Genomic DNA, 20,723 nt, shown 5'->3' with positions numbered 1-20,723 from the left:
GTGAGTGCCTCACAGATATTTTTTTTCATTTAAACAATACAGAGCACAGATACACACTCAGACACAACAAAAAAATCACCATAAACACTGTGTGGCCCATTTTTTCATTAAATCTTTATTATAAAAATATAAAACACAGAAATTAAGTCAAACATTTCCATAACCCCTACGAGCCCCCTCCCCCCACACACACACTCTTCAGGAATCAGTGATTACACACAAACTGTACACAGCTTCCTCAATTAGATTTTTTTTAAGGATCAAACTTGACCAAGTGTTTCTGTGTTAAGCAGACAGTATATTTACACAAACATGAACCACAGAAATAGTGACACAGATATGCCAAAGCAGGAGAAAAAGTCTTGTCATACACTTGTTTGCTTTACACAAAGTGTTTTCCCTCTAGAGGCCAGTAATTGTTAACTTTTCTTATATCCCCTTAAAAACACAATGCTACTTAATAATGTATGTTGCAGTGCTGTCGTCCTCCTCTGATTTGATCGGACTTTAGAGGAAGGTTTTAGGATCCGGAAGGGGTGTAAATGCTGTTTTAGAAAATTTCTGTACCCTTCTCATGCCTGTCTGTTAAATATAAAGCTACAGCCACGAGAGGGTTAGCTTAGCTTAGTATAAAGACTAAACCTGTCTACAAATGGCAAGACTCCAGAATATCACTGTGCCTGGCCAAGAAATAGTCCAGCACATAACTCCATGAATATCTAAACTTATTGTTGTTACACTTTGGTATTTCTGTTAGTTAAACAAAGGAGATATGACAACATGATAGCGGTGCTGGTAGGCAAATATTACTTTTAGCTGTTTCCTGTTTTTATGATGCTGTAAGCTAGAAATGAGTTTGATGTAAGCTGCTGGCTATAGCTTCATATTAAGCGTACAGACATAAGAGCAGGTTTAACAAAAAAGTGTATTTCCCAAAACGTCAAACTGCTCTATTGAAAACAACTAGCTTGGTCAAAGCCCCAGTTTGTGTCATCAGTGCTGCCTGTATTAGTGATGCAATATTATTTTAGTGTTAGTGATGAAGGGGCTTTTACCCCCTTTGAGGCAAACCTGTATCTGTTAATGGAATGGACTGAAGGTACGGCTCCGGGAAAAAAAAAAGAAAAACCCTGCATGGGTAAAGGTGAAGAATGAATTTAGTGACAATATTGTCTATATGAATATATTTATATATATAATGTCCATTTGAAATAGTTAAATACAAAAAGATTGAATATACACTTACAAAATATGTCATTGTCTGAAACCTCTGTTTATACTTGACTTTCATTGGATTGGTACCAGTCAGGGGAAGTATGATCAAGCTAACCAAAACAAAGTACCATAAGTACCATACCACTGGAGATGCTGGTCTTTCACTCTGGACAATTCCACAGGCTGTGATGGTTGTCACAATGTAGTCTGACCTGTTTTTATATATTTTTGCAGTTTTACCTTATGGTTACAATGTAATCCCATAAACATATAAATAAATGTATTACAGAGGTTTCAGCTGAGTTGATAGTTCATTTCTGTAGCTTATGTTATATACAGCAAAAAATAAGATATCATCATCTCTGCAAGAAGTGAGCTCTTCCATGCGTTGGCACTGTAACAGACAGACATTTTTTAGCATTTCTCTGATATTCATCAGTGCTGAACAGAAAGGGTGTTGTTTGTGATATAACTGCAAAATGAGTTACATTGCAAACATTCAGGTAAGCAGAGATACCACTATCCATAAAGACACATGTTACAGTAAAAACTGTGAACGTAATCCATGTATACTTCACTGTAAAACAATACCATTTTCAAAGTCTTTTGGAGCCAAAATAAGAGGTATAACTTTTAGAGATCATACCTCACATTATCACTCGATCTGTAGTGTTGAAAAAATTCTTGTCTCTGCTCTGTATTGCTGATGTGCACAACTGCACGAGTCTCATGCTAGCAAGAGCAGTTCAGTAGCAACAATGTAACCGCTTTACATCTCAAATTTACATAGTAATCATTGGCTGTATATCAATCTAGGATTGAACTTCATGTGATACTTCATGACCTTGAGTTTTGAGAGTCCTTGCTCTTCAGAGATAAACTGCTTCAATGCATAAAATAACCATAATACTAGGTTAGCAGTAGGCTGACTGCAGGTCGCTAATTAACACCAATGATTTGAGATTACTTCCTCATCTCTGAAGATCCAATAGAGGCCTACTGAAGTCTTACACTTCTTATTGGCATTTTTACTGTCTGTCTTTGTCACCTTTTAACACCACTGAACCCTAATTGGACAGTCTGGTGCAAGGACTGTTTGAAATGGGGTTTGGGAAAATGATAATAGAGTTCACCAGGGTGATCAGCACAACAAAAAAGGTATTGTTTTCTATTAGAAGTGCTACGAAACAGGCACTATAATGGATTTGATCTTTTTATGCCCCTTTAAAAGAAGCTGTCACCCAGGCCAGTGAGCTTTAAGAGTCCTGTAATACTCTAGAAGTGATCGGGACGGGACGGAGTCAGGGAGGTGGCAGTGGATTTCGGGTAGGATTGGTGTGTTCAGGGGTCGGTGGCGTTGATGGTGGTTTTGTCGCGGGTGGTCATGCCCCGGTACCAGCTGCAGTAGCCCTCCTTCTGCTGGATGCAGGCGTAGTGCCGGGACTGGTAGCCGGGATAGCCGAAGTGGGACAGCATGTCCGTCCATAGGCACTCGTTCTTTGAGGTCACAAAGCAGGGCAGGTAGTTGCAGGGCTTAATCTACAGAGACAGAAGCGAAACTAAAGATGTAGCCTTGAAGCAGGAAACAAACGTGGATAATAGCAATGACTAGTGTAGACTCACTGTGTTTTTTAGTTAAATAGTTGTGCATCTCCTTTCCCTTCTTGACGTAACATACCCTAATACTCAATCCCACCCTTTGTTAGGTTACATCTCACTGGTCTCACTGGCTATTAATAGTCACATGATCAGTTCAGCCATTTTCCTGTAAACAAGATAGAGAACAGCGTGCTTCGAGTCCTCACTTCATCTTGCTCCATCTGCCTGTGTTAACCTTGGGGAAGCTTTATTTGTGAGTAGATTAGTAGTGATGGGCAAATGAAGCTTTTGTGAAGCACTGAACCACCTGAGCTAATTGTTTCGAAAATGGGTTCATTACTCGAAGCTTCAGTTACAGTGACCTCTGCTGGTGAAGTTTAAGGCTGCAGGCAAATTAGACAGGCTAGGTGGTTGACAGGACGCTTTTAATTACATACACGCACGCTCCTCGATGAGCAGTGCTGGAGAAACTACTTTACTTTTGTAGAAAAGACCATAAGTTATAAAGCATCTATGCTTTAATCACCCTTGGATTTAAAGTATATTTACTTTGAAAATTCTTTGATGCACACACATTATGAACATCATGTTCAAATAAAGATTGATGAATGCATATATTTTGTTAATGAGGAGAGAGTGCTGGGAAATATGGCACAGGTTGGATGTGCTTGTGTAACTATGACAGGGGGTGAAATACTTAAAATAACTGTAGCAAGTATACAGATTGAAAATATGGGGAAACAGTCTTATTAAGTCAAAGTTTACAAAAACTAACTTTTAGTACCTCTAAACCACTAAATAACAAGTTGTATCTTGTTTGTTTAATGTGTTTGCTTTGGATAGAGCAAAGCTAGCCGTTTCTCTCTGCTTACAGTCTGAATGCTAATGTAACGTTAGGGTAACGGTCTGACTTCAAATTTAGCATACAGATGTGAGAGTGAGATTTCTTCACCTACATCTTGCCAAATAGGTATATTTAACAAAATTGAGGACGTGCCTGTAGTGATGTATTGGGGTTATTTTCATGTTGAAGCTAACCATAATTGTGCAACTACAGTGAGTCTACAGTCTAGAAGTTTAATGAGCCTTTAACATATGAAAAAAAAAAAAGCAACTCACAACTGTACGAGAGAAATAAGCTTGGATAATTAATGAAAAAGGAAGTGAGCATATGATTTGGATGAAATATAAAAGGGTGAACATGCGCTTGGTGAAACATCTCTACACCATGAAATCGCATCTTTGCTCTACTGCTGTTCAGCTTTTGCTTTCAGTCATTCACTGCAGCAGATTAATAGGGGAGGTGTAAAAAGGCAGATTCTTAAAGAACTAAGTGCAAAACCAGTAGGCATACCCTGGCATTCGTATGCTTTGTGCTGTGGAAAATTAAATGAACCTAAGCCATCTTCCTGAAGCGGTGATGTTTTTGTTTCTCAATGATTCGTTTAGATTGTACTGGGCTTCTTTCGTGCGTCACGCCTCCAGGTGCTCACACAAAAAGCAACTTCACGGATGAATATGCAGCATGAATTGACAGGAAGACTTACAAATGTACTCAGAGAGGTGATGAACGGAAAAGCTCTTTTTAGTGACAGCAAAACAGACTCATCAGGAACATAGAGCTGCACTTATCTGAATGAGCCAGAAAATTCTATTAGCAAGTTAGAGGGCACACTTCCCATTTTGGGTGTTTTTGTTACTCAAGCCTGGAGAGTCTGTCCTCCCCGGTTCAGAGAGTTCGACATAACTTCCTGGTTTTAGTGTTTTTAATGATCTGTGGAGAATTATTTTCTAACCGACACATTTCCTTTCCAGTGCAGTAAATTATCATTTGTGGAGGAATGTGGAGGACGGGGACAGTGGAGTGCGTTTAATGAGTGTGATGCTGTTTATCCCTGCCTGTGCTTACTGACTCTCGTGCTGAAGTCTCAGGTGATCGATGGCCTTCTCTGGATGCCTCTGGGCTGCTGCCATGTACACACTGAACACAGTCTACAGGCGCTGGCCCGCACTACGAACAAACAGGTCTCTCTGCTAATCCACTTATACTGATAGGGACGATGGTGTTAGCAGATGTCCAGAACACTGCTGTACAGTAGGACGTTTGGAGCGGTGGGGGTCAGCAGCTGCACAGCAGCAGGCTACATGTTTGAGTCCCATAAAACTGGGAATGAAGACTTGAGCAGATTCCAGAGCTGTTATTAATGACTCCCAATGGTAGTGGTAAAACTTGTTTTCTCTCTATTTCTGTCTCTGCTGAACATCCATGATGTATAATAATGGGAATTTGACTCATAATTCAGTCTAAATAACAATAATACAGCACAAAAGCCATGTAACCATGAAGGTTGTTTAAGTAAATGTCTGTTGGGTGGCTTGTCTCCATTTGCAATGGACGTCCAACTGTAGCTTCAATGAGCTTGAATTGGTTTGATCCTTCACATACAAAAAGGCACCACAGATAATGTAAGTATTTCATTCCTACTAAAATCACTAAGAAGAACTTTAATGGACTTTATATAAGCGGTCAACCCATTACAGCAATATTAAGTTCAGTTTTAGTTGTAAAATTAAAGAGCAGTAAGCTCTAGCTCCTCCTTCTCTTCATCCCCCTCCTGCCTCAACTTTCTTGTCCTTGCCGGGCTGAGGTCGCTGGTTTCCACTCACCCTGCAGTTGCATCCCAGCTGGTAGCGATGGTTGATGCCTTTCTTCTGGGATAATGAGAGGCGCTCCCACCGCTCGTTGAAGTTGCACAGCCCTGTGTAGACCTTGTCATCGTACACTCGGCCTGAGAAAAGAATGGAGGGAGTTTGGAGTTAACATGTTGACTCCCAAGTTGAAACTTAAAGCTCTAAAAAATTGTATCACTTGGAAACTTAGCAGCTTTTCGGCAATTTCAGAGACAGTTGGGATTTCAATTTAAAATTTTGACCCAAGTGTCAATACATGATTCCGGCTTATCAGGTTGTGTGGATTGGACTCTTCTCTCTTTTGCAGACACAAGTATACAAAGATGCTGAAAGGCTGATAAAGCAGGTGCTTGAAAAGGTACAGCTTAAAATAGTCATATTTGATAATGGCCTGATGGTCTACAGCAATGCTATACTTAGGCATAGCGGTGCTTTGAGCTAAATGCTATTTTCTGCAACATGTTCACAATGACAATGCTAACATGCATATGTTTAGCAGGTATAATGTATACCGTGCTCACCATCTTAGCTTAACATGTTAGCATGCTAATTGGCGCTTAACACAGACAGCAGCTACAGCTGAGTGATAGGAGTGTCATGTTAGTTTTGTACGTATTAGAGGAAAAGCTGATGGATAACCAAAGTTACTACAAATCACTAATGGGAACATGAATGTGTGTGACATGTCATGGCAATCCATCCAAAGATTGTTCAGACTGGACCAAAGCAGTGAACAAACATTGCCAACACAGCAGCACTTAATTGAAGTTGGCATCATATTGCTGGTAGCCCCTTTTAGAGAAAAAATCCTTACTTATTCTCGAACCATGAGGCCATGAAAGCACTCATGCTCTTGATATTTGTCTAATTTCAAAATCCTCTGAATGTAACATAGGATAATATAAACATACCACTCATGCAATCCAACTTGTTTATGTATGGTAAGACAATCTCATACAGTAAGCCCATATTAAACCAACACCCCTATTTCTGAATATCCTAAAGGTCAGCAGACGTCTATTTTTAGCGTCGGACCGTTTGCAGCTTACTGACTCTTGAAACAGGTGCACCACGGTAGCCTGCCAGCTCTCAGGAACATCATGATTTGTAACCATATGTCTGTCTCCTTCACTGTGTTGTCACCACGCAGGATTTGACAGCTTACAAATATGTGCGTCTTCGACCCCCCTGAGCCTCCTGCTCTGCCTGCATCCCCGCACTGGGGTTAATGGAGTCCCTTGCAGGCTTATTACATGGTGTTGACTGTGTGACATGCTCCTAAAATACTAATCAGGACCTGGGCACTCAAGGCTTGATCAAAGGAGAGCCAAGCAGGCGTCTCACAGGCCCCGGTGCGTTTAAATTGCCCGTAATGCAGTCTTGATCATATGCAGGACTTTTTATAGACGCCCTGAGAGCAGTGAAAGACGTCAGTGACGTCACTCACACTCGGACGGGGTAAACATATCCGTTGCTACCTGGCAACGCCAGCTCATTTACTTGCACTATGGGGTGTAGCTGCAGTATTTACAGGTCGGGACTTAGCGACAGTTATACACGCCAAGCACAGCAGGGTCCAAAGTAAACTGCACCTCTGTTGGAAATATCAACTCATAAAAAGCTTCTGCTACAAAACAACAGTCGCTTCCTGCTAGCTGTTAATTGCAAGTTGTGAGAGAGAGAAAACTGCTTTCTGGCCTGAGAAGTTGAGGGAAACGAGAAAAGGACCCCTGCTTTACCTACTTTGCACAGTGGCAAATGGTAGGTTATAAATAGTAGGAAAGTTTGTGTCACAGGACAAATGAAGGAGAGGACCGAGGGAGTGCGTCAGGCTAAACAAACTCACAATGCTGCTAGCAAGACTTTGAAAGGCCACTGAGTAGGAGCAAGCGTTTAACAACAGCGGCAACAGTAACCTGACGGATGTGATTTCAGCATCTATCTGGTTGAAATGGACTTTGCTTTTAAGAGATGTGTCCAAGAATGTAACTTAGGGAGGAAAATTTATCAGGGACGAAAAAATAAAGTTAGGGACAGTCACAAAGTGTACAATTCAAGATATTATCCATCTTGAATTGTACACTTTAATTTTTAAGAGTGCAGTCTATCAAACAGCAAGAAGTTGAACCGTAACAGTGACATCTGAATGTAGTATACAATGGCTTCCTGAAGTGGTAGTGGGATTTTGCGCATTGTGGGGTTTTAATTATTGAAATAATTTTATTGTAGAAAAACTGCTAGTTTATAATTGAGATGGCCACTTTTGGATCCTACCGTTCCCATAATGCAACTTTATAGGGTCTTTCGTAAAACCTTCCCTGCTCACTTAAAGCGAGACTCACATAACACATTCTTCCTCTTACAATTGAGAATGTTAATTAATAACCAATAAAATGCACTTACAGCCTTACTTGGCCTGGTATGACCAGTAGCTCATGGTGGTTAACGTTAGCTAATGTGAGCAAACTTTAGAAAGTTATTGCTTTGTTGTGGATATTATTGACTCACCTCATTGACTCTTCTCTACTTGTGGTACTGATACTTTTTACGTTTTAGCCTTCACCATTATTCTTATTAGTCGTGCTTTAAGTAAGACTTGACAGGCCTATACAGCTGTTTTTACAGGCTGAGTAGTACTTCCTGTGACTAGTAAAGTGACTTGTCCCTTTAACCAATCATCCACATACAAGCATAATTTAACATTTAAGGGTGTAAATTCGACTTACCTGTGATCAGGTACTGGTACTTGTTGATGTCAAACTTAACACCGCACAAACTCTCTGAGGCGTCTGTGTAAATGTGCTGCACATGCTGGACTTTTTCAAATCCTTTGTACATCTGCAAGACAAGAGAAACAAAACCGGAGTTAAAACCTGAATAGAAAGTGCAATGGTGTACCCCTAACCCTGGCACTACGCACCTGACTTCACCTCCTCAAAAATAATCAAGAAAGAATACGCCGCCTTATCAGATGTCATTCCTTAAGGAATGCTTCGCGGCAGAGGGAGTATTAGGCTCTGCCATTAACTAAGTCATAGATAACATGATTACATTGTGTAACGTGCTCTGACTTTAATGCTTTGGCAAGGTCACTGCTGAACCGTGGACTTCAGCTCCTTCCATTCAGCTCAGGTATGCAGAGCCATCAGTCAGCGTTTGCCTTTAGAACTGTTTTCAGTGTAATTTATTTGTCTGGGAACAACAGGAAATCCCTGTTAGACGCGTCACTCCCAGAAAAGCAGAACAAACTGTTACTTAAGCCTGAAACTGCAGAACTTTGGGAACGCCAAAGGCATTCATCTCATAGGATTTGTTGAAATTTGGAGGGAATTGTATTCTATTATAGTCCCCAAGGAAAACCACTGTTTACAGTATAAACCAGCAGACTGTAATACAAATAAATAACAAGAGGTGCAGAGGTCACATCTGATTCCTGAGGATAATCCTTGCAGTGATGATGGGTGTGCTTCACTAACAAGAGGCCACTTAATGTCTTTGTACAAACTGGGATTGTACTGATGCAGCACATGACATAACTGAAATGTTTACACTCAGAGCAAGGAGTTTGGTTGAGCTGTAATGCCAGTAAGCCTGCTAATCCTCCGGCCTGGCTCCTGTCTGAGCAGCAGGCCGATGTCAGCATCTATCAGAAATATGCAGCGTTATGTAAGAATATAGAGGAAGTGAAGAACAGGCTTTCAGGCTAAGTACCTCAAACTGCTTTTCAGCTATTATACAGCAGCTGAGGGGGCGGAGAGACAGTCTTGTAAGTAAAGAGTTCCTGTCACATCCAGTGTATGACATTTTATGTGCCTTTGGGCTTTTACCTAGGACATCAAAGAGTATTCTTAAATGGAAGAAAAATAGGTTTGTTTCTTATTTCATGTTAATTACACTGCAGTGGCCTTGTGGTTACCATCAGAATCATAGCTTGTACACAGCAGAGAATTTGTCATGTGGGGTCATTGAGCATGACATCTCTAACTGATTCCTGAGCTGATCATTACTTGAAGTATGACTGATCAAAAACAGACATCACATGTATTTCAATGAGACTTCTTGACCCTTGACAGAGCACAGTATAGAGGCAGTAGTGGCCTAAAGGTTACAGAAGTGAGCTTGTGTCTGGGAGGTTGTCGAGGTACAATCCCCGGACCGGCAGGATAAATCTGGGTGGGGTTATGTGGAAAAAAGCAGCACTTGCCCCTCCCTTAGTACCACCACCGAGCTACCATTGAGCAAGGCCCTTAATAAAAATTAACACTATATACATAAAAAAAAAAAAGAAGAAACATGGCGTCACAAAAAGATTAAACTTTCTCAACTTTTAACATTATTAGCTACTTCATTTTATCAGCAAATTTGCTGACTGCTTTAAATATTGTAAGACGCAGACAACAATGCTGGATGTAATGTCCAATGTGAACCCCACTGCATTCTGCTGCCTCTCTTCATCCCTTCCCTACATTAACAAAAAATAGTTCAGTACTTTGGGAAGTACACTTGCTCGCTTTCTAACAGAGTGTTAGATGAGAGGATCAATGCCACTCTCATATCTGTGGGCTAAGTATGGAGCTAGAGCCAGAGGGGTGATTAGCTTAGCTTAGCTAAAGACTTAAAGCAGGGGGACACAGCTAGCCTAGCTCTGTCTAATGTAAAAAAAAAAATTGAAAATAATAAGATTCCACACATTTGTTTAACACCTACACAGACAGAAATGTGTATATACAAGTTGTGAGATACAATGTGTTCATTACTAAGCTTTAGAGGTGTTGGTAGACTAGCTGTTTACTCCTGCTTCCAGTCTGCTGCTAAGCTAAGCTGTGTGAGCTTAATATGAAGCTACAGCTAGAGCCAGTACAGTTATCATAAAGACTGAAAGCAGGGGGAAGCAGTTAGCCTGGCTTTGTCTAAAGTATAAGACATTAACCTACAGCATCTTTAAAGCACTAATTTATTAATTCATTAAGTTATATATTCAACATCAGCAGAGGATTGACGCTCTCACCTTCATTTGCTTGACCGTGTAGCGCATTGTTCCAAAAGGTCCATCTCTCAGGAGCTTCTTGCCCACCACTTTAGCTCGAATCACTGTGAAGAGAAGACACAGAATAGTGACTATGAAATGATCAGACCAAACTGTCACATTCCTCTATCATATAACCTTTAGCTTTCCTCTCCAATTCATCAAATATGACAGTGACTCGGCCAATAGGAGGCATTAGCAAACCCATTATAAATACCATTTCAGGACGAGGTTGGCACCATAGTTAATCCGTTTATCCGATTTTCTGCATTACAGCTGTTTGTAAAGGGAGGGCAGTGGGAAAAACACTACAGGGACTTTTGAGTTTGATACAGAAATTGAAGGAAAAGAGTAAGAGGCCTTGTTCATGTATCAAGGCTGCAATCTCACTGCAAGTATTAAAAGATTTTTTGGATGACTGCTCATATATAGGACTTGAAGCAATCACAGGAAATGTCACATCCACTTTTTGTATCTTCGATTTGACTCATTATTCAGAATCAGAATTGGCTGAACGTGACTCCCCTCAGCTTTTTGTGAGTTAAAAACACCGGAACACAGACATGAGGGGGGAAAAAAGGTGCAGTGTGTATTTAAAACAGGTTTCCTTCTATATTGGGATCAGGGTTTGAAAAAGATCTTATCTGTGTGCAGGACCCTCATGTAAACTTTGGCAAGGTGAAAACTTCGGCAGCAACTTTGATTTGTTTGCTTTCACTCATGTAGGAGTAAGGGGGCTTATTGTGGAAGGCCAGGGAGCTGGGAGTGTAGAAATGAGTGATACTTTGAGCCGATGAATAGACTAACCAGAACTGCGGGCCCTGCTTAAGCAATCAATCCTCTGATGTTCACCTGCTACCCACACCCGACTGGCCGCAGACACAACTAACACCGGCTATGTTTGTTATCTTCTCCCAGTGGCATTTCCTTACACATTCCTCGGGGGCTCACATTCCCCATAAAGGAAAAAATTTTAAGCCTTTCTTTGTTTTTTGACTGGAGGAAGAAATGAGGCATGTGGCATCTTCTGTTTGGGCTGTTTGTCTAGCTGTCCTACTTCCAGGCGAATGGAAACGGGCATAAAAATAAAACTCAAACAGGAAGCAGTTACAGCACGGCCACCCAAAAGTCCAATAATCTTATTTTGAGCCAGTATGGACACATTAAAAGGAATGTCCAGCAGCTTACCAATAACAATACAGTGAACTCTAATTGGTTCATTTGAATTTAATTTAATGTTTTTCATCAATGAGTATGAACTACAAAAGGATAATTCTTTTTGATTTGTTTATGACAAAAGGAGAGGTCAGGTGAGTGGCTTTGTGAGGCTGTACTTACATATTAGATGTTAAGATCTAATATTAGATATTAGATTATTATACTGTACTACATATTAGAATGCAAAGATTAGCTAATTAGCACTTAAAACAAATTACAGCTGAGGACTGTATTGGACAAAATTAAACATAACAAAACATTAATGTAGTTCAGGATTTGGCACCATCGGTTTCGTTTGAATATATCCAAACCAATTTGGTGTTGGTTTTTATTCATATGAACTTAATCCATGCAGCTCTGCAGAACAGCAAAATTGGAAATATCTTTCAAACTGCATGTGAAGTAACTCTCAGCTTCTTCAGCAGAGTGGATAGTTTTTTTCTTCCCACCTGTCAGCATTGTTATACTCAATTTCACAGCTTCACCAGAAATCACACAGCCCAGGTAAATGCATGTAATTTTAGACCTTCTGGTATTAATGTACCAATTGCATTAATGTGCCTGTCCTTTCACAATAACTTGCTGCAGAACCTATAATCCATCAATCATCAGTCAGCTCTTTTAATATGCACCAAAGAATGCTATTGACTCATGGACCTCTGCTAAATGAACCCAAATGCTGTCTGACAGACGTTTGCAGCTGCAATTACAGAGGAACTGGGGCACAATTACAGAGGAATGTGCAGATATAACAGGATACTTTTGCTTCTGTTAAATACACTGCTACCGTTATTTTCAGGTCACCTAAAAGTTTCTCACTCTGCCCTGATCTCAAAACCAACCCTCGGAAGAAACAAATGTTCATGTTTGAAGAGCCACAGGTTGGCTGATTTTACTGAAGTACATCCAGATAGGACCCTCTTGTTGAATGGCAGCCACTAATTGGCAAGTGATGGTGCCATCACCCAAGGGAATGTGTGAAGGGCCTCAGCTTCTCCAGAGACAGAAGATTTTTGTCATTCCCCTGATTGACCCCTTGACCTCCTCTCCATTCAGCAAATATATTTAAGTACAACCGCTGGGCTGTCTGCTCACATCAAAAAAAAGTCTACATTACTAGTGTTTATTTAACCCAGTTTCATAATGTCATCTCACATTACCCTGATTCAACTGGAAACTATGGCCATACTGTGTAGATAAAAGTGTTTATTGTAGCCCCATACCCCTTGCACTTAACTATCTGTACATGTACATTTGTCTGTATATATTTCCTCATAACGATGTATATTCACCAATTCCTACTTTCAATTTTTACTGAACAAAATCTGACACCACTGCTTCTCCTGCAGAGGGTGATAATATGATCAAAGTTTGTGGCATCTTGCTGCATACATTTACATATTAATATAGAAACACTGATTAGTTTTATGCTGTTGTAACTGTTTGATGCTTCACAATACAGTTTACTAAGTAAGATATAGAAACTTTTGTACATTCCCAGCCCCCACACCTTGTCAACAAGCCCATTTAGCTATGGCTATCAACCATTAATTTAAAGGTCCAGTGTGTATAATTTAGGAGGATCTATCGACTGAAGTGCAATATATTATTCACAACTATGTTTCCAGTGGTGTATAAGACCTTACATAATGAACCGTTATGTTTTTATTACCTTAGAATGAGCCATTTCTATCTACATACACATATGTTGACAGTTTTCACAGCCTTTTTGTTGTAGAACTTAGAAATTAAATTGATATATATGGTACAACCTCATGGGGAAATGTGACAGAGCAAGTGCATTCACAGTGAGTATTTAATGCAATTTGCAACCCTCAACACTACATGCCACTAAAACTTACACACTGAACCTTTAAGATGTCTGTCCCTTTACATCATTTGGAAAAAACTCATTGTGTATAGTTTGTTTTCCACTCAAAAAGCATATGCTAGTAAACTAGGCTAACTAGCCTCCACTCAGAAAGTGTAAGCTAGTTAGCCAGTCGACCAGTCAGCCACTAGTACTTGATGATTTAGTTTCATGCCATTTCAACACCTGCTAATTACAATTTCCCCATCTAGTCATAAACATAGTTAATTGTACCAGACTGGATAATCAGACTATAAAGCTGAACTCAAAATACCAGTGTATACTTTATAGTTTCCTTTGGTGTGGTTATTGTGGTTGCCATGCAGCAATGGTTTCGCTGTCTGAAAGCACCTTAAAGGTTATGCCTGCTGGTATCACATGACATAGTTAATAACCCAGTAGTTAATTTACACACACACACACACACACACACACACACACCTTAGCTAAACATGAGGAATTACAGCCTGGGGCCGTGACGCACAAGTATTCATCTTCGGCAGAGGATCTGACATACATTTTCAAGAGTGGGAGGCTTTTCGTGATAAGAGAGGTAACCAGGGCCTGACAGAAAAGAAAACGAAAAAGTGAATCCATTTTTCACTCGGTATCTCTTTCCTAAGGCAGGGGATTACACAAGTGTGAATGCAAATGCTAAACCTTAAGGTGAGCATGTAATTTAGTTAAACATCCATTTCAGCCTACGTACAATGTGGCAAACTGCAGGAATGACAAGAATAAGGTTACTCATCTGTGTGTGTGTGTGTGTGTGTGTGTGAAAGAAAGCGAGGCACAGGGCGAGTGACGGTGATTTTAGAATGCAGAAAGTGGTCCAAGTGTGAGGAGGCGAGTGGGAGGATGAGGAATTCTACGCACTATCATGCTCAAAAATAAACACTGAAACTGAATCCTCTGAAACACCAGAGCATAAACCCTGTAACGTCCACTTACTGGTAGCAAAGGAGAGTTTTTATCAGTGCCTTTGATACTATTGTGGTCTGTTTGTGTGACAACAGGGAACGTTCTATGTCCACCAGTGTCAATATCCCAGAATTTGTAAATTTACCATAGGGTAACTTTTGATGTTTGACGAAGTGATATTTTTCCAGTTTTCTAAAACCTCCTATTGGATTGAGGCACGGGAATCTTTGAGCAACATTTAAATTCAAATATCACGCCAGCTTACCTCAAAAACAAAAGTTGTGTAAGCTGAAGTCTTTAGTAAGCTTTGCCAATGTATTTAAGATAAATTTCTTCACAACAAACCCCCAATTCCAAATTAGTGAGTATCTTTGAGTGCACTGCAAAGAGAGTCACAGCCAACTCCTGACAGTTGGCCTGGTGTTTTTCATATCTTTTTATCTTCACCATTCATTTACTTGCCTATCTTTGTCTCACTGGCACCTCTGATCTTCTCTTTTTAGACTTGTTGGCCAGGTAACTGTTTTTTAAATGTCAATATTATTAAATTGAATTTCTATTTGCCGTTTGATCTCTGCTTAGAGTCATTGACTTGTACTGCTGTGGTTTGTAAAAGTCTGACTTTTCACAAGCCGAGATGGCTAAAGGTGGCATTCTGATGACAAGTTAATTGTATTAATTGTTGCAAAGTCATTAAAGGTCAAATTACTCACTGCTTCCTTTTAAAGTATAACTGAAGTTGATAAAATCATTGGTTTGTGCTGTAACGGTCATTGCATGATCATGAGCGTTTGCTGGGCTTATGTCCATCGCCCCTGTGCTGGCCTCCTGTTAAAAACAGTGAACGCCTGAGGGGCTGTGTGGTCACCACAGAAGGGAGGAGCGGAGTGGAGATTTGATATGCCTGGCGCCAGGGGACGGACATCACATGCTTGTACCGAATTCAGAACCTTTGGCATCTCATCGTATTTTAGCATACTTTGGGGAAAACAACAGATATCTGGTCCAAACTTACATAATGCTTCTCATAACAGGAGTCCTGGCTTTGCTCAGTTTATCATCTGTCACCTGTTGACCTGCAGATGAGGGGTGGGGGGTGGCTGACTGAGGGAGAAGTGATTTAACTAAAATAACTCCTTAGAAGGTTGAGGATGTAATGGTACCAGGAGAGCGTCGTCACAAAGCCTCAGGCCATGCATCGATCTAAACCTGCTATGCTGCACTTGTTTGACAAAGCTCGTCTGTGCAACGAAATACCCAAAGCAGAGCGGGATTCTCAATCCCAAACCGAGCAGTCACACACATCACGCTAATCCTCAGCAACTGACCTGGTTCACGGTCAGGCATGTAAAGGTTTGCTCCAGTCACCCGCAGCACTTGGAACTGGCGTTGTTACAGAGCGACATTAAATCTCAGGGTTAAAGTTTACTGCGGGGGCCTCTAATCTTGCTTTTGGAGGGCTTTGGAAAAACAAGCGCTGCTCATTCCCCCTTGTGAATGGGCTGCTTTAACCCAGCAGCCTAATAGCAGCCAACTAGATCTCTGCATAAGAATTCAGCCAGGTCATTGCCTGGTGCCCATGTATGTTAGCAGGGGAGACTGACAGGACGTCACTAACCTGAACAGAACAGAGTTAACCCGGACAAACGCACTGTGGTGAATTTTCTGACTTATCTGAATACCACAGAAGTTACATATTATCAGGAAGTGCTCACATGGCAGCCAAGAAAATTTACCCAAATGGGTTTCAGGTCACTCTAGCATACCACTATCAAAATGAAGGGAAAGCCAGACACAAAAAAAAACGTAACCAGTTCTTAGAGAACCATCATGCTCTTGAATATTTCTATTTGAATTTGTCAAATAAAGAGCGACAACCTCCAATAACCCAATTTCCAACCCTTTAACCTAATTGTTATTCATCCAGTGGAGTGCTTATGGGTCAGGGCCAAGAAAACCAGCAAAACTCTTTGATTTCAACTATGGGTCTTAAATTGGGAAGATTTGGGCCGGTCGCCTTTGAAGTCGATGATGAGAATTACAGGGTTTCTCCCTTGCCGCATTAGCATTTCAACCCCATGCGTTCTTTTGTTTTCCACATGTCCATATTTTAACTAGGCTTGGTGACAGAAGCAGAAGTGCAGCTTTAAGTCTGAGGTTATTGAAATAGGCGTCAAATTAAAGAATGAACCAGGTCAGGAGGATCACATTGTGTTATTTGAGAATGTGTCCTGTACACATTCACATTATACATCTAAACTGATGCAATGTAGTGCTGAATGCTGGGTCTGTTTTAACATATTTAGACCCTCTGACATGTTGGTTTTAACATTAGCCTGGAGATTTTTCATCACAATTCTAACTTTGACTGAACATGCAGTATAAGTAAATATGACCTAGATTAATGAATGTTACTAGCTGTGACATTTGTGCTCTGCACCCAACCAGTGTATCAGAAGTGTTTCCCTCAGAGGACAGAGGTATACGAGGGACTGTGAGCATTCAAAGCACACCTCGACCTAAGCCAGGACCTTGAAAATGGGATTTGTGGGGCTCACAACTGATCAGTTCACCCATTGAAGTCAGTCCCACATTCTACACTGACAAGTCACAGCGGTTGCCAACACCACAAGCTATATGAAGATCTGAAGGACTGTGAAAGGCATTGCATGCGTGTTTGTGGAAGCGGCATTTTCACTCACTCCAACCGGGTCACTTAGCTGAAGACGCTCCCACAGGCCTGGCTGTTCAGAGATTTGGGTCCTTATGCTAAACTATGTGTCCTAATTCACAGGTTTCCTCTTATAAAAAAGTGGGGTCTTCAGAAGGCTAGTAGGCTAAACTAGCACCTCCTCCTCTACAGAGGATTCACCGAAGCATCATTGTGAGCTCCCGCCCACGTCAGAACCACAAGAAGTGGCTTACGCCTACGAAAAATGCACCGCTTTTGTCCTGCATTTGTGGGCAAAGAAGCCTCATTTTCTTGGCTCCATTCAGTAGAGCCTTTGGAAAAGGAAAGCCTTGTAGAGCAGTGATGATGTAATGAGCAAATAGGACACTGCTAATGAAACTGCATTTTTAAAAAGGCATGGTATGCCCTTAATGTGAAGTATTTCTTCTTGTTGTGGTGGAATTATTTAAAAGTGTAAACCAACAGGGTATCTTTTAAAGAAGAGTTATAGGGACAAAAATGTGATGTATTATTGGTTATAAAGGTTTTATATTTTCACATAGGGTCTTAATAAAAGGAGTAGTTCAATCTATTGGGTATTTGTTTCGATTCAGATGAAAAGATTGGTACCACTCTCGACCGTATGTTGACTTTGAAGCTACAACCAGCAGGACTCTGTCCAAAGGTAACAACCTGCCCACCAATACCTCCAAAGCTCACTAATTAACGTTTTGTATCTTGTTTGTTTAATTTGTACAAAAACCCAAGTGTAAAAGCTAGATTATTTTAGCCTAGCTTAGCTCTAGCTTCATATTTACCTTACAGACATGATAGGCATAAAATTATATATGTCTTAATGGGATTTTGAATGTGTATTGAAGATGAAAAAGGTCTTTTTCATTTCATGGTGTCAGAGCATCAATAAGAGATTTGTATTTGATCATTATCAGCCTCTAGCGGTGAGTGTAAATGCAGCATCATTAAAAGTGACATCGGAGTGTGCATGTGTATAGGGGCATTGCTGCAGAAACTAGGTCTTCCCTTGTAACATGTTAGTCGACACTTGGCAACACAGCGAACAGGGGCTACACACATGGCTGCAGTGTGCGTGCTCAGTTTAGACGGAGAGATTATTGTTCGACTGCGTGTCAGGGAACGAGCCTCATGATGGCTTTTGGGTCAAATGCTATTGAAGCAAAATATCAGCTGCACTCAGAAAGATTTATGGAGCTTCTGCATTTGCCAGTGTGACTGTATGTGTGGGTCATGTGCTGTGTGTGGCTTTAAGTGACAGGTTACCAATCAAAGAAACTCATGTCAAGAAATCAGCAGCCCTCCTGCCCTGTCTCATCACATTTCACCCCCAAAACTGCCTGCAGATCAGATAATCCCAGAGTCTTTACCAGTGTTATCTAAAGCAGATCCTAACTGTATACTATTCTGGGGAGTCAGAGAAAGCATAACCACCAGGCAGTAAAACAAGCTATGTAAACACACCTCCTCCCCAGTGTTTGTAAAACCACAGGGCAGACATATCCAAGTTACAACCTGGTGGCTGAAATACCAGAGAGTGCATATACATAAGCACAATTTGAAAATATCTAAGCTGACTGTGGATCCTGTTATCAGCTGCTATCAATTCACACGATACATAATTCACCTGTGAGCCACAAAAAGCATGCCTGTTCCTTGAAATGTTAGGGAACCCTTGACTTGAATTAAAAGTTTAGTTAAATTAAATAGTGAAATTAACACTTGACTCTTAGTAGTTACTCTTAGGATGACACAAACAGAAATAACAGTTCTGGTGTAAACACTTGAGTGAAAGTCAAAAGTAGTTCCTTAAAAATGTCTCCATAGATCTTAATTGCAAGTTATTATGTGTCCTATATACTTAGAGAGATTTAGCAGAAAATAAGCTTTACCAAATGGCAGGCAGCACTTTAATCTCAACATCTACTCTCGGTATGGGGTTAAAATGAAGAAGAAGAAAAAACGGCAGTAAAAGGGTCGACAGAAGCTGTTACTTACCTATGTCGGAGTTGCAGAAGGCGTCTTGCGGGTGCGTCAGAGCGCACGAGCAGCCCTCAGTCAGCTGGTTAACCTGCAGGCTGCTGAAGACAAACAGCAGGCTGATCAGGTGCTGGTAGACTGACTGCATTTCTCCAAACTTTTTTCCTCTCTGCGGCTGGAATAAAGTGTATGGAGTCCGTCTGGATCTGCTCCGGCTGCTGCAGTAGTAGGCAGTGCGTAATGTCCAAGTCTCTGCTCTGGTTGTTGTCGCTAGTGCTTCTCGTCTGGCTTGAGCGTTCTCCCCTGATCCCGGAGAGGCGCACAGCCGTACATATAGCGCGCCGGAGATACGTTCACGCCCCTCTCCACCTCTGCAGCTCGCGGGTGGAGCGGCCAATCAGCGGCCGGTGATGCCATCAGGAATCACAGACACGATGACATATTGGAACTTCATCCTGCTTCGTCTTATTTTCCCAGACTGCCACAAGAAAAACAAAAAACAGAGAGAGATTGAACATGTTTCAAAGGTGAACAGATTGGCTAAACCATGTTTGTGCATATCCAAACTTGGTCCTATTTTCCTACACAGTGAGAGTTAGACTGAAAATGGTCATGAAAATGGTTAGAGATACAGCAGGTGTAGGAGATGTATAGAAAAATATACTTTAAGGTTAGCTGGAAAGATAATGCAATTTGATGGCAATTCTTCCTTTACTGCTGCACAAATGACAATCAATAAATAATAAATAAGATCTTTTATGTCAGTTACATAAACTTACAACAATACATAGATATATATTGAAATGGATATTAAACTTTTTCTCAGACCTCTCTTTACCCCACCCCCCACCCCGCACTATAAACAAAAAATAAATACTGAACACTGGCTGCTTTATTTTGTTATTTTGTTAAGAGCATTTTCCTTTCGCTCACATCTCTCCCAGTCTCACTTAGTCATCCTGCCCACTCTGTGACGCCCCCTTAATTAGTAATACTTCCAGTATCCAGGTTGAATCCAAGGTGCAGCCAGATTCCTTCAGTCAGCAGCAGCAATCAGAGGCAACCAGATGACAGTTTATCTCTGAACTTAGAAAGAACATTGAACAAATGGAGGCCCTAGTTTTCTTTGACATTTCTTGACATTTCAGTGTTACCTGTGGCTGTTAATATGGCCTTGCAGGCAGCACTCACTGCCTCACTTAGTCATATTTCATTCTGAAATGGATTCACTCAAGTGATTTGCAGGGCACGATCAGTAAAATTAGCCAATTAAACCCTCTATTCTCTCTTTCGTGACTGTGTTCGTGGACCTGAGTGGAGCTGCCTTATCGCTGCAGAGGCTTATCTGCAGAGACAGAGGGAGCTATGTTAAGGGTTGACGCTACTCATAGTTATATAACGAAGACAGAAATAATCAGGTCGGGGAACTCTGACCCTTAATGTGCCTTCATTAACAGTTATCTCAGTTTAAAGAACCTGCGTGGCCAGATATGGACTTT

General features: G+C 40.9%; 2 protein-coding genes across 2 annotated transcripts in view; one reads left to right on the top strand and one right to left on the bottom strand.

Moving 5' to 3' along the window:
* LOC119918271 (synapsin-3-like) overlaps positions 1-20,723 on the top strand; it is a 110,421-nt gene that overhangs the window by 50,023 nt on the left and 39,675 nt on the right.
* On the bottom strand, positions 93-19,541 carry LOC119918277 (metalloproteinase inhibitor 3). Its single transcript, XM_038738923.1, has 5 exons — positions 19,243-19,541; positions 10,514-10,596; positions 8,232-8,343; positions 5,482-5,603; positions 93-2,754 (listed from the first exon to the last, which is right to left on the bottom strand). Exons 1-5 carry the CDS (start codon positions 19,370-19,372, stop codon positions 2,557-2,559), a joined length of 645 nt encoding a protein of 214 aa, XP_038594851.1. The 5' UTR covers positions 19,373-19,541; the 3' UTR covers positions 93-2,556.

The sequence above is a fragment of the Micropterus salmoides genome, unplaced genomic scaffold (genome assembly GCF_014851395.1).
Source record: "Micropterus salmoides isolate LMB-PRFRI ecotype aquatic unplaced genomic scaffold, ASM1485139v1 Ms_hic_scaffold_23, whole genome shotgun sequence".
In the NCBI taxonomy this organism is placed as follows: Eukaryota; Metazoa; Chordata; class Actinopteri; order Centrarchiformes; family Centrarchidae; genus Micropterus; species Micropterus salmoides.
Note: the sequence above shows the minus strand (reverse complement) of the source record. Positions and strands in the feature narration are given on the sequence as shown.

Coding starts and splice junctions, on each gene's coding strand:
- LOC119918277 (XM_038738923.1), bottom strand. CDS start 19,372: ATGCAGTCAGTCTACCAGCACCTGATCAGCCTGCTGTTTGTCTTCAGC. Junction 5,604..8,231: donor GTACCAGTACCTGATCACAG/GTAAGTCGAATT, acceptor TTCTTTTCTCAG/GCCGAGTGTACGATGACAAG. Junction 2,755..5,481: donor AGCTGGGATGCAACTGCAGG/GTGAGTGGAAAC, acceptor CTGTCTCTGTAG/ATTAAGCCCTGCAACTACCT.